The sequence below is a fragment of the Sapajus apella genome, unplaced genomic scaffold, assembly GCF_009761245.1.
Source record: "Sapajus apella isolate SASKATOON/1434 unplaced genomic scaffold, GSC_monkey_1.0 scaffold65, whole genome shotgun sequence".
Taxonomy (NCBI): Eukaryota; Metazoa; Chordata; class Mammalia; order Primates; family Cebidae; genus Sapajus; species Sapajus apella.
The window spans coordinates 10123600-10137556 of record NW_022437005.1 but is presented as its reverse complement, the minus strand read 5'-3'; the positions used below and the strand labels follow the sequence as shown (position 1 = coordinate 10137556).

Below are 13957 nucleotides of genomic sequence, written 5' to 3'. Positions count from 1 at the left end.
AGTGGCAGGCACAAAATTTACCAACCCTACCAAAGCTCCTTACATAGCTCATGACGGCCGGACACTACCAGCTCGTGAAATCTGCAATAGGGTCATGTTTTTTAATTTCTGAGAGAGCAGGAACTAAAGAACACAGGCCATAGACAAAATACACAACTGCAGTAAACACAACTTCTAAGGTATTCGAGTACCTTAAAGAACCATTTCACAGCCATAGCCCCAAGTGCCAACCACCTGAAGACTTCATGTATTTCTTCATGTATACTTCATGTATTCAGGCCAAAATTTTCTTTTGCCCTACAGATAGGGGTAATGCCTGGTCCCTAAGAGAAGTGCAAAATGAAAGCAGTAGGATTTTGTGTGGATCAAGGTAGAAAACAACTGGCAAATTTGAAAAAGAGCAGGACACCCGACCTTTCTTGTGAACTTGGAATTGAAAGTAAAGGTGCTTCCATCAGCAAGCAATGCTGACCAGAGCTCAGGTAGGGTGTGGCTGTACTTGTCCAGAACAGTGAGGTCCATGAACAGGAGCTCCACCCATCCCAGCCTCAGTGCTCTCAAAGCCAAGGGCCAGCAATGGATTTGTTTGGCTAACGATGCAGACACGCCCTTGGTAATATAAATGTGCCCTATCAAATCGTGGAGGGATGTCACACACAAATCCTGCACACAGGCTGGTCAAAGACCAAAGCTGTCCCATCTTTTTGCCACGACAGATGGAGCCACCCAAAGCTGTTTCTGAAAATTCTGTCTCATAAATGACAAATTCGTGGTAATGAGCCAACCAGAAAAAAAGGGCAGACTTCTTACCAAGAAATATTCAGATCACCCCCAAAACCAAGGATGGAGATGGAAAGACCCCCTAGCCCTTTCATTCCAAAAGACTCCTCCAGAAACTGCTGAACTGTCTCTTTGCTCAACGCATGCGCCCCACCACACCATCCCCTCATCTTTCTACCCCTCGAAGGCTGTTCCCCCACCAAGACCCCAGCAGAGAGATGGGTGTCTGTCACCATAGTGCTTCTCCCAGGGGCAGTGAGTGGTACTGGCAGCCATGAAGCCCTGGCTGGGTCCCAGATGGGTAACACAGGCATCAGGAGCAGGTGGGGAATGGGGACTGGAACTGCCATCTTCTAAGCTCTGGAGAAGACATCTGAGCCCTGGAGAAGACATCGCTGTGCTTCATGCAGCCCTCAGGGTCCACAGAGAGCAGAGCTTCCTGTCAGCTTCAGTGACCTCCTCTGACCCCTGGGTCTGGGCCTGGCCCCTCTGCTGAAGGGCCACCCACGGTGAGTCCGTCCCTGAGATGGAAACAGAGGTGACACGTGTGGCTAACAAAATGTGCTACATTCCTTTTGAGTGATGAATGAAAGTACAGGGAAACTGGAGAAGAAAGGAAGGCAGGAAGGAAGGAAAGAAGAGAGGAAAGGAGGGAGGATATGGAGRAAAGGAGAAAGGGAGGAAAGGAGAAAGGGAAGGAAGGAGGAAGGGAGGGATGGAGGAAGGGAGAGAGGGAGGGATGGAGGATGGGAGGGATGGAGGAAGGGAGGGATGGAGGAAGGGAGGGATGGAGGATGGGAGAGAGGGAGGGAAGCAGGAAGGGAGGGATGGAGGAAGGGAGGGATGGAGGAAGGGAGAGAGGGAGGGATGGAGGAAGGGAGGGATGGAGGAAGGGAGGGATGGAGGAAGGGAGGGATGGAGGAAGGGAAAGAGGGAGGGATGGAGGAAGGGAGGGATGGAGGAAGGGACGGATGGAGGAAGGGAGGGAGGGAGGGAAGGAGGGAGGGAAGGAAGGAGGAAGGGAGGGATGGAGGAAGGGAGGGATGGAGGAAGGGAGAGAGGGAGGAATGGAGGAAGGGAGGAATGGAGGAAGGGAGGGATGGAGGAAGGGAGGGATGGAGGAAGGGAGGGATGGAGGAAGGGAGAGAGGGAGGGAAGGAGGAAGAGAAGGAGGAAGGGAATAGAAGAATGGATGGATGGATGATGAGCGCACAAACCAAGCGGTGGGACCCCTATAGGAACTGCCTCAAATCAATCAGAAAGTTTGATTTATTTAACATTCTGCATCTGCAACCAAAGTAACAACGATGATAATAAATTTTCCATTGCTCATCAATGGCTTATAAACAATACAGGAGAATGAAAACTCCTCAGGGATGCAGAAAGTTCTCTGAAATGCCTTTAATTCTGCCGGGCTGCACAGATCTGGGACTACAGACTGTCACACTCTAGACGAAGAGGGGGTTTCTGCTGCGAAAATCCATGGGCTCTGTCACCACCTTCTCTCCCCACAGGTGCTGTTCAGGAGGGTAAACTGGGAAAACCACCACTGAACATCTACTATAAAAGTGCAGCGCACCTGAAAAAGAAACCGTAACATACAAATCACAAAATGTAAGCATTGAGAGAATCTGGCATGCAATAGGGGGTCAAGATGTATTAAAAACTACAGATGTAAACAAATCAAAAGCAAAAACAGTCACCCAGGAACAGGGCTTGAAATGCCCAAGGCTCCAGCAGGACAAGGGGCGCAGGTGGCTGAATCCTCCCACATGAGCCTGGGGATTTCTGAAGGGATGCCTGTTTGGGCCATCACCTGACCCCTGAAGCATCCTGTCCACTCACAGCTTCCTCAGAGCACATGAGGATGGATGAGGCGCCCCCACCCTGTGTGTTCTGAGGGAGACCATGGCCTTACCAAAGGGATGGCCCTGCCAGTCACTCACCAACTGAACAGCAGCAGCAAACCCACCCCAAGGGGAGGGTGCCCCTGAGGTTGGAGGTGGGAGGGTGAGATCAGCCCCACTGATCCCGTAACTCTGATTCAGGGCATCCCCAAGCTCCAACATCCCATGGATCACATATGGGTCCTGGGAGGATGGTGTCAGAACTCAGACTGACAGGGACACGTCCTTACTTACTACACAGGAACTAGAGGGATAGGTGGGGTGATCAGAGAAGGTAGGCAGTCATCCAATCCCCAAGAACATGAGCAAAGAAGAGTGAGGACCACGGGGAGAACACCATCTGCCTGGATCTCGAGGGTCTCAGGAAGGTACAGGGCTGGGACCCAGAGTGAGGACTCCCTCCAGAGACATAGGCCCTGTGGAATCTGCAAGTGCCTGTGTCCAGTCAGCTGGGCTGTGGGCAGAGGGCTCTCCCTGGCATTGAGGGCCAGGCTCTGTCAAATGCCCGCCTTCTGCCTTCACTGAACGAGCCCTGACTCCAGGTGGGAGAGTGTCAGGGACTGTCATTCTGCCCAGGATCACCCTGGGTGCCTTTCCTAAGCCTCCTCCCAAAGGCCCGCCTTGACATTTTTCATTCCTGAGAGATTCATGATTTGGATTGATTTTATTCTCAAACCATTTTCTCTTCTGTTCCTTCTTGCAATGGGCAATTGTCAATGTCTTCATCGTGTTTCTTACAAACGGTACGCCCCATCGTCAAGTCCATTAAATATGTCCATGTCCATGACTGTCAAGAAGAAATTGAAGACACTTATATGAAATACTCTTTTTGGAATGAGAAAAATAGAATCAAACAGAAAAGTTGCCAGAAAAGGTGAATGTTAACATTCATGCTAATAAAGATATACATATCATGTGCAATCTTTCTTCTCTTATTTCTTATTTCAAGTTTCTTTTTTACAATTTTTCTATTAATTCTCCATTTTTCTACAAAAAAAAATATCCATTCGCTACACCAAAAGCATGCGTTAGAGTCTTTCTGCAGTACTCTTCCTGATGTACGGTACCTGGCAGTCACATTGACAGGGGGATGAATACACAGGGTGTGGACCATCGCATGATTGAATCCTACACAGCAGTGCAGGCCGTGTACACAGAATGGCACTATCCCTTGGAAGACAGATCTGGGCAGTAACCTGGGGTGGGGACTCCTGGGGGCTGCAATGTTGTGTCCTTTATGTGAGTGAAGACTTCATGAAAGCGTTTATTTTGCAAATATTAATTGAAGTAAATATGAAGTTTGCTGTTCTGTGTGTTTATTAGGATGCTATAAAAAGTTATTAAAAGTTATGGTCATTTCTGTAAATAGAAGTTCATGAAACTCAGGAAACATCCAGAGAGAGAGAAATCAAATCCAACCAGGAAATCTTCCCAGGCTGGAACTCACATCTCTCCTGAAATTTGTCTAGGAAGCAGAAATCCCTTGGGGATAGCAATCCATGCAAATGACAGTGATACCCACTCATGCCCCAACATACATGACCTACACACTCACACACTTATGCTCCAACACATCAGCACACTCATGCACACTCATGCCCCAACATACACCAACACACTCACACACGCATGCCCCAACACACATCAACACACATGCACTTATGCCCCAACACACACCAACAACACAAATACACTCATGCCTCAATACACACCAACAATACACACACACACACGCATGCCCCAACACACATCAACACACATGCACTTATGCCCCAACACACATCAACAACACACATACACTCGTGCCTCAACACACACCAACACACACACACTCATGCCCCAAAACACACCAACACACATGCACTCATGCCCCAACACACAACACACACAGTCATGCCCCAACACACATCAACACACACACTCATGCACCAACACACACCAACACACACTCATTCCCCAACACACACCAACACACATATATTCATGCCCTAACACACAACACACACACTCGTGCCCCAACACACTCACACACACTCATGTCCCAACGCATACCAACAACACATTCACATGCACTCATGCTCCAACACACTCACTCACACACTTATATGCCAACACAACACACACACACTTATGCCCCAACACACACCAACACATTCACACATTCATGTCCCAACATATCAACTCCACACTCACACTCATTTATGCTTCAGCACACACCAATACACACTCACATACACATTCATGTCCCAACACACAACATACTCACACACTCATGCCTCAACACATTGATACACACTCATGCCAACACACCAACACACACACTCATGCCCAACACACACCAACACACGCACACACACGCTCTGACACCAACACACTCACATGCTCATGCCCAACAAACACAAACTACACATTCACATGCACACTCATGTCACAACATACCAACACATACACACAGGCTCACGCCCTAACATACCAACTACACATTCACATCTATGCCCTGACACACACCAACACATACACTTGTGCCCAATCACAAACCAACACGCTCACACTCATGTCCTGTTTTCAGGGGCTACCCTCATAAAGAAGCAAAATAGAAAGCTGAAGCTCTCCTAATGACACCTTACATTTAAATTATATGATTATATGCATATTTTCAGAATTTAGAAAGCGGTTGCCCTTTCCTGCAGACCAAGAATCCACCCAGCCCTGGTCTGACGCCGAGGAACTCAGGGTTCATGGGGAGAGACAGTAGCCACTCACCTTGCGCTGGCTCCGGTGGACCCCCAGAAACTTGTAGGCAAACTCATCCTCCTGGTCCTCATTGAACTGAAACACAGCATACTCCACAGCACTGGGGAAATAATCCAAGTTCTTATCAGTGTCTACAAATTTGCAGCTGCAGACATGTGTTCCCAGCACAATGAACCCCACAAGCAGGGGCACCTTCCACCACATGGCTGTCTCGAGTGTTGGCACCGGAGGCTGGGAGCGCTCGGTGGAGGGGAGGTCACCACTGCTGCCTGTGACGTCCTTCCCAGCTCTGACCCCACACAGCACTGCGCAACAGGGGCCCTGAGCCGTGGAGTCTCCCTTTGACTGGTCCCTCTGTCCAGTGCCTCTTTCCACTCCCCCACAGTGTTCCTCCCATCGTCTCCAAACAAGGCCAACAGGAGGCCACATAGCCTTGGACACACAGGTATGCATGCAACACACATGCCTACACGTTTTCAGGACCACCTCCTCTGGCCCCAGCCTAGCCCTGACACGACTGGGGTGAACGTCTCCAGCTCACCTGCTTTGCCTTCACGGGGCTGCATCCCGCGACTGGCAGAGTGATGGGAATGCTTAGGAATGATAATGAGCAGAGTCCTGAGCAGCTGGGGGAAGAGCCGTGTCTGCCTGTGACCCTGGCTGTATAGTCCATGACCTCAGGGAGCTATGGGGGGTTACAGAGGGAAGAGCCGTGTCTGCCTGTGACCCTGGCTGTATAGTCCATGACCTCAGGGAGCTATGGAGGGTTACAGAGGGAGGGGCCAGTGTTGGGGGCTGGGCCATCCTCTCCACCCTCTCTGGCACCTACTGGCCAGCTTGCCAGGTCCCCCTCCTGCCCTGTGGCCTTGCAACACCTGCTCTCAGCAGGGGCCAGAGAGAAGCCAAGTCTAAGGCCAGGGCCCTGCTAGGATGGGAGTGGAAGGCAACCGTGACGATGAGAAGGGGTCAGGAGCTGGGAAGAAGCCCTGGGGGGCACTAGACAGCTCGTGTTCTCAGCCAGCTCTGCCTCTTTGTAGTTCCCTAGGCCCGTGCCCAGCCAGTGTCAGACTCTCCTCAGAGGAACTGACCTGAGCTCTGTGTGGCTTCTGGGGAAGCCACCGGGAGGTAAACAGAGCCAGGAGATGAGCGGGCTGGGAGGGTGTGGAGGTGCCTGCGCCAGGTCTGGATGCACTAATGTGCACAAAGGGACCGTGCTGGAGCAATGACCCTACCTTGCCTGTAGGGCATGTAGACTGATGATCACAAAAAATGTCTCAGAGCTTAGGCCACTGCCTTGGGGACCGGTAGTAAGGGCAGGACTAGGGCTGACACAGGAATAGATGGGAATGTGACCAGAACGGTGGGCACAGTTATGACCGTCTTCTTGCGGCTTCTCGATGGGAGGAGACCCAGAGGCTCAGGTGCACTTCCACACAGGACTGGCCTGAAAGTGGCTGGCAGGTGAGGGCCTGAGGAGCACAGCGGCCCCCTCGGATGGATCACCCTCAAAGTGTGCCTGAGCCCCCGTGTGTCCTCCCGACAGAGAAGCTGCAGCTCCCAGTTCTTGTTCATCTTCGCCATAGCTGCCAGCAGTCTGATTAAAATGTATCGTTGTTGTGTTCGGACGTCAGCAGGGCCCGTCCTGAGGCCCCTCCTCACTGCTGGTGTGGATTGCGATTGCCTTCTCCAGTTCCAGCCCTCCCTTGCCCAGGGTTAGAGGTTTTATTAGATCTTCAAAAAATTAACTGTTGGGTTTCTTGATCCTTGCTGTCTATCTTTGCTTTCTCTTTCACCCAACTATGCCTTTTTGCTATGACTTTCTTCTCTCTTTTTCCCCCAGCTCAATTTGCAATTCCCTGATTCTTGAGCTCGAAGGGGCGTTGCTGGCCTGTTCATTCTCTAGCGTGCGCATTTCTAGATCAGGAGGTGACCCTCAGAGCATGGCATCAGCAGCATCCTGTACGTTTATCACTCAGGTTTCAGCTCCAGTGTTTTAAAAGTACAGCAATCCCCAGTCTGCAATGGGATTACTTCTTTAGCCCGTGTGTTACTTAGAGGTGCGTAGCCAAGTTTTCAAACATTTCTGCCCTAATTTCTACCTAAATTTCACTGAGAATATATTCTGTGTGATTGAAATTCATTAAGAATACGTTCAATTGGGATAAATGCTCTATCCGCTCAAAAAAGTGAATGTTCTCTAGTTATTGGATGATATTCCATAACAGAAGATCAAATACGCTTAGTGAGCTCTTAAATTTTTTGAGCCTCTTCTGAGTTTTACTTGGTGGGTTCTGGCAATTCTTAAGAGAGGTGCCTGAAACTCTCCCATGAGGATGATGGCATTGCTGGTTTTCCTTGTAGCCTTGGCGTGTGTTACTTTATGTATTTTTAGGCTGTGATAAGAGTGGGCACCACAGATAAAACTGTTGTAACTTCAATAATCAAGCAAGGCTGCGCCTTTAGCTCCCCAAGGCCATGTTTCTAATTTCGTAGAACCAGCAGAAAGAGAGGCTGCAGTCAGAATTGGTCACCCCTATTTTCACCAAGGTGCCCAACTAGAGGCTCATGAGAATCATCAAAGGAAACTCTCAAATAACCCAGCATCTGAGCCTGAATGCTAAAGAGTGTGGCATGAACACTGAAAGCCACCTGGTGCACTTAAGTGCATCTGAGCTCAAATTATAACTTTAAATTGAAAAAAGAGCAGGGTACTAGGCCTTCCTTGTGAACTGAGAATTGACGGTAAAGGTGCTTCCGCTAGCAAGCAATGCGAACCACAACCCACTGCACTCGTCCAGAACAGCAGGCATGAGGTCATGCACAAGGGCTCTACCCCTCACAGCCTGAGTGCTCTCAGAGCCAAGGGCCAGCAATAGATTGGCCTTGCTGGCCACACAGACACACCCTTGGTAATATAAATATGCCCTCTCAAATTGTGAGGGGATGTTACAAATTCTGTACACAGGTTGATCGAAGGACCAAAGCAGCCCATCTTTTTACCATGACAGATGGAGCTGCCCAGGGCTGGTTCTGAAACTTCTGTTCCATCAACTCTTATGGGAAATTCATGGGAACGAGCCAGCCAGGAAAAAGGCAGACTTCTTACCAAGAAATATTCAAATCAAAGTCCCCAAAAACCCATGATGGAGGAGGAAAGACTCCCCAACATGTCAGGTCTGAAAGATTCCTCCAGAGGGCTTTGCATTGCCTTGCATTTCTGGCCCACCCCTGTAACCCTTCCCCCAGACCCTTATCTCTCTGCCCCTCCAAGGCTGCTCCCTGCCAAGACTCCAGTGGAGAGACCTGCTCATCAGGATGGGTGTCTGTCACCACGGTGTCCCTCCCAGGGGAAGTGAGTGGTGCTGACAGGTATGAAGGCTCGGCTGAGTCCCAGCTGGGGAACATATGCACCAGACAGGGCATGGGGCACATGGGGACTGGAGGTGCCATCTTCTGAGCCATCATCTGAGCACTAAAGAGGACATCCTTGTCATTCATGCAGCCCTCTGTGTCCACAGAGGGCAGAGCCTCCTGTCAGCTTCAGTGACCTTCTCTGACCCCTGGGCCTGGGCCTGGCCCCTCTGCAAAAGAGCCACCCAATGTGAGTCTGTCCCTGAGATGGAAACAGAAGGATCATGTGTGGTTAACAAAATTTTTGGCATTTTTTTGAGTAGATGGATGATGTCATAGAGAAATGGAAAGGTGAATGAATGAATGAGTGGATGAATAAATGAAAGAATGGATGGATGGATGGAGGGATGAGCACACCAACCAACCAGTGGGGCTCCTACGTGAACTGCCTCAAATCAGCTGGGGAGCTTTGTTTATTCAACACTCTGCGCCTGCCGCCAAGGTAATGGTGATAATAAACTCTCCCTTGCTTGTCACTGCCAGCAACATCCACGGCAAATGAATAATAGGAAAGAGTGCAAAGCTGTTTACAGACTCAGCAAGTGCTAAGATGCCTTCAATTCTGCCAGTGCAGCATCGGCCTAGAACTACAGACTGCCACACGCTAGAGGAAAAGAAGACTTCTGCCGTGGAAAACCAGGGGCTCTGTCACCGCCTGTTTCTGCATTACTGGTGCTGTTCAGGAGGTTGAACTGGGAAAACCAAGGTCTGGCATCCATGACAAAAGTGCAGTGTACCTGAAAAAAGTAATTATAACACACAAGTTAGAAAAATGCAATGCACTGAGAGCATTTAGCATGTAGTAGGGGGTCAAGATGTATTAAAAACAATGAAAAATGAAAAACAAAAACAGTCACCCAGGAACAGGGCTTCAAATGCCCAAGCCTCCACCAGTACAAAGGGCACAGGTGGCCAAATGTTCCAGCCTGAGCCTGGGGATCCTGAAAGGACGCCTGGTTGGGGCATCACCTGACCCCTGATGCATCCTGTCCCCTCACAATCTCCCTCGCACACATGACGCTGGATGAACTGCTCCCACCCTGTGTGTTCTGGGGGAGAGAGAGGACTTCTCAAGGGATGGTCCCTCTGGGCAACCACCAACTGAGCACAGTGGTTGACAACAAGGCTGCAGGTGGAAGGGGGAGATCAGCCTTGCGCCCCTGTTATGCTGATTCAGGGCATCCTCAAGCTCTGAGCTCACACGGATCACGTATGGGTCGTGGGAGGATGGTGTCAGAACTCAGACTGACCGGGACACATCCTTACCACACAGGAACTAGAGGGACAGATTGGGTGATGAAAGAAACTAGACAGTCCTCCAATCCGCAAGAACATGAGCAAAGAAGAGTAAGGACCACAGGGAGAACACCATCTGCCTGGATCTCGAGGGTCTCAGGAAGCAAAGTGAGGACTTCATCCAGGGACAGAGGCCATGTGGAATCTGCAGGTGCCTGCTCTGTCCAGCCAGCCTGGCTGTGAGCACAAGGCTCTCTCTGGCATTGAGGCCAGGCTCTGTTTGCTTACATGCCCACCTTCTGCCTTCAGGGAAGGAACCCTGACTCCAGGTGGGAAAGGGGGTCAGGGACCCTCATTCTGCCCAGGAGCACCTCTGATGACCTTTCTAAGCCTCCTCCCAAAGGCCTACCTTGATGTTATTTTCCATTTTTGAGAGATTCAAGATGCTTTGGGGTTGATTTTATTCTCAGACCTTTTCCTCTCCTGAGCCTTCTTGCAATGGGCAATTGTTAATGTCTTCATCGTATATTTTACAAATTGTGTGGCCCATCTCCAAGTCTATTAAAAATATCATTGTCCACATCTGTCAAGAAGAAATTATACAAACAGCTGCTAAGTATTTTGTTTTCATGAATTAAAAAAAAAAAGGCAGAGAAACAAGTAGGAACGTGGATAAAAGACTGACATCATCATGTCATTCAAATAGGGCTAGACAGGGCATGTACAACCTCTCCGGAAGTCAATAGAAGAGAGTCCACTAAGTGCCCTTCAGATACACACTGGCCTCTTCCCAATGGCTCATACCTGACAGTCAGATTGACACAGCGATAAACATATAGGGTGTGACACACTCACAGAGTCAAATTCTCCGCAGCAGTGAGCCTGCTCATGCAGCATCCACACCCAGCAATACCCCGCCTCCGCCTCACACCTGAGTCTCAGCCACACAGAGGGCTCACACTGGATGGTTCTTTTTACACAGAGTGGGAAATGGGCAAGACTAATGCCTGGGGTTGGAAACAAGGTCAGCAGGACTCCTTGCAGGGATAGACTATAGATGGGATCACAGAGGGGGCTCTGAGGGAATGGCACCATTCCGCTTCATGCGGGTGGCGACTGCTCATAACTGTCTACCTTGCCAGTGCTCATTGAGATGAATGCAGAGCTGCACCATGCTGTTGTGCATGTTTCTTAGGCTTCCATAAGAAGTGATTAAAAGTTATTTTCATTCTTGTACATGGAAGTCAATGAAACACAATGCATCCAAACATAGAAAACCAGTCCCGATGGGAAGTCACGGCAGGCTAGGGCCACGGGTCTCACTGGACGGCCTAGAAATTGTTGAAAAACCTGACCCAGTCAGGGGCTCAGCAATCCATGTTGGGGATGAGATGATATCCAACTATGCCCTGACACAGACTAACAGTACACACACACGCCGCTATACACACAACACACACTCATGCCCAACACACACCAACACACCCACTCATGCTCAACACGCTTACGCTCATACATTCATGCCCCTATATACACAACACACTCACACTCATGCCCAACACACTTACGCTCATACACACATGCTCCTATACACACAACACACTCACCCTCATGCCCAACACACACTCATACACACATGCTCCTATACACACAACACACTCACCCTCATGCCCAACACACGCTCATACACACATGCTCCTATACACACAACACACTCACACTCATGCCCAACACACGCTCATACACACATGCTCCTATACACACAACACACTCACACTCATGCCCAACACACGCTCATACACACATGCTCCTATACACACAACACACTCACCCTCATGCCCAACACACGCTCACACATGCTCCTATACACACAACACACTCACACTCATGCCCACCACACACTAATGTACTCACACTCAGCCCCTATACACACAACACACGCTCATGCCCAACACACACCAACACACTCACACATGCATGCCTAACATGTGCCAAAAACAGGCACTCATGTCACCATACACCAACAACATACACTCATGCCCAACACACTCACACACACTCATGCCTAACATACACCAACACACTCACACTCATGCCCCTATACACACAACACACTCACACACTCATGCCTAACATACACCAACAAACTCACACTCATGCCCCTATACACACAACACACTCACACTCATGCCCCTCACCCCAACACATTCATCCTCATGCCTGACACACACCAACATACACTCATGCCCAACCCTCTCCAACACACACACTTATGCACCAACACACCAACACACTCACACTCACTCCCTGATACACATCAGCACACCTATTATTATTTTTTGAGACAAAGTTTTGCTCTTGTTGCCCAGACTGAAGTGCAAAGACTCAATCTCGGATGACTGCAACCTCTGCCTCCCTGGTTCAGGCGATTCTTCTGCCTCAGTCTCCCAAGTAGCTGGGATTACAGGCACCCGCCACCACGTCCAGCTAATTTTTTGTATTTTTGGTAGAAACAGGGTTTCACCATGTTGGCCAGGCTGGTCTTGAACTCCTGATCTCAGGTGATCTGTTTGTCTCGGCCTCCCAACATGCTGGGATTACAGGCATGAGCCACCACACCTGGCTCATGCTTTTACATATATCGATAACACACTCACATACTCATACTCCCATACACATGAAGAACACGCACACGCCCTGTCCCTCCTTGCATTCTCCCCTCCCCAGCTGGCATGAAGCCCCCAGGCACTGTGGCTGGACAGCAGCGTAACCCACTGTGCCCAGGGCTCCTGCAGTCTCCCAGGGTCCAGGGATGGGGATGCAATCCAAGGAAGGGGCAGATGGCCAAGGAAATGGGCAACGATCAGGAAGGCTGTGTGCCCTCTGAAGGAGGAAGGGTCCCTGAACCCTGTCCTCAGAAGTGTGGTGCAGACATGGGACCCCCCCATGTCACCCAGAGCCCTGCTGCCATCACCACTGGCTCTGGGCTCTTCAGCTGGGGAAGAGAGTTCTGGGAATAGATGAAATGACTGTCACTCACCTTCTGCTGGGCGTGCTAGACCTCCAGCAACCTGTTTGTGTACTCTCCCATATTGTCCTCATTGAACTGAGCCACAGCAGACTCCACTGATGTCACAAAATAATCTAGGTCCTTACTGATGTCTACAAATTCTTTTTGAATGGTCCGGATATGGGTGCTCAGCACAATGAGCACCACAAGCAGGGATACCTTCCACCACATGGCTGTCTGAGTGTCCGCACTGGAGGCCAGGGTCGCTTGGGTGGAGAGGCGGTGGCAGCTGCTGCTGGTGACACCCTTCTCAGCTCTGGGTACCACACAGCCCTGTCCACCAGGGGCCCTGAGATGCTGAGCAATTCCCTTCGAGCAGCGCCTCTGTCCAGTGCCTCTCTCCACTCCCCCACAGAGTCCCTCCCGTTATCTCCAAACAAGGCAGAGCAGGGAGTCCCATAACCTTGGATCCACAAGCATGCCCGCCACATGCTGCCTACGCCTTTTCAGGGAAGCCTCCTCCAGCTGCAGCTCCAGACCTGAGAAGACCCAGTGGAGGTCTCAAGCCCACCTGGCTTGCCCTCATGTAGTGCAGGTAAGGCTCACCAGGATCAAAGGAATCTCTGAGACCTCCGGTGAGCCAATTCCTGAAGAGCAGAAGCAGTTGCTAAGCCTGCTCATGACCTTGGCTGGAGCCCACATCACCAGCTGGGTCCAGGAGGGCACAGGCTGTGTGGTCACTGGGGCTTGGCAGGGGGCAAAGAGAATGTCTTTAAGAGTCCATTTTCCCCACTGCCAGACCTTCCTCTGCCAGGAGGTGCATGTGGCTTCATCCTCCCAGGCTGATTATTAGTTTTCC

General features: G+C 50.3%; 2 protein-coding genes across 2 annotated transcripts; both read right to left on the bottom strand.

Annotated features, from left to right (window-relative positions):
• Window positions 1-2031: 2031 nt before the first annotated feature.
• Window positions 2032-5762, bottom strand: LOC116530228 (cystatin-12-like). Its single transcript, XM_032248239.1, has 3 exons — window positions 5451-5762; window positions 3364-3474; window positions 2032-2359 (listed from the first exon to the last, which is right to left on the bottom strand). The coding sequence occupies exons 1-3, from the start codon at window positions 5643-5645 to the stop codon at window positions 2273-2275; spliced, it is 393 nt and encodes a 130-aa protein (XP_032104130.1). The 5' UTR covers window positions 5646-5762; the 3' UTR covers window positions 2032-2272.
• A 3677-nt stretch (window positions 5763-9439) lies between these two features.
• On the bottom strand, window positions 9440-13329 carry LOC116530198 (cystatin-14-like). Its single transcript, XM_032248214.1, is given in 3 exon segments — window positions 9440-9589; window positions 10561-10671; window positions 13129-13329. Coding segments are annotated over 3 exon segments (462 nt in total).
• Window positions 13330-13957: the final 628 nt, after the last annotated feature.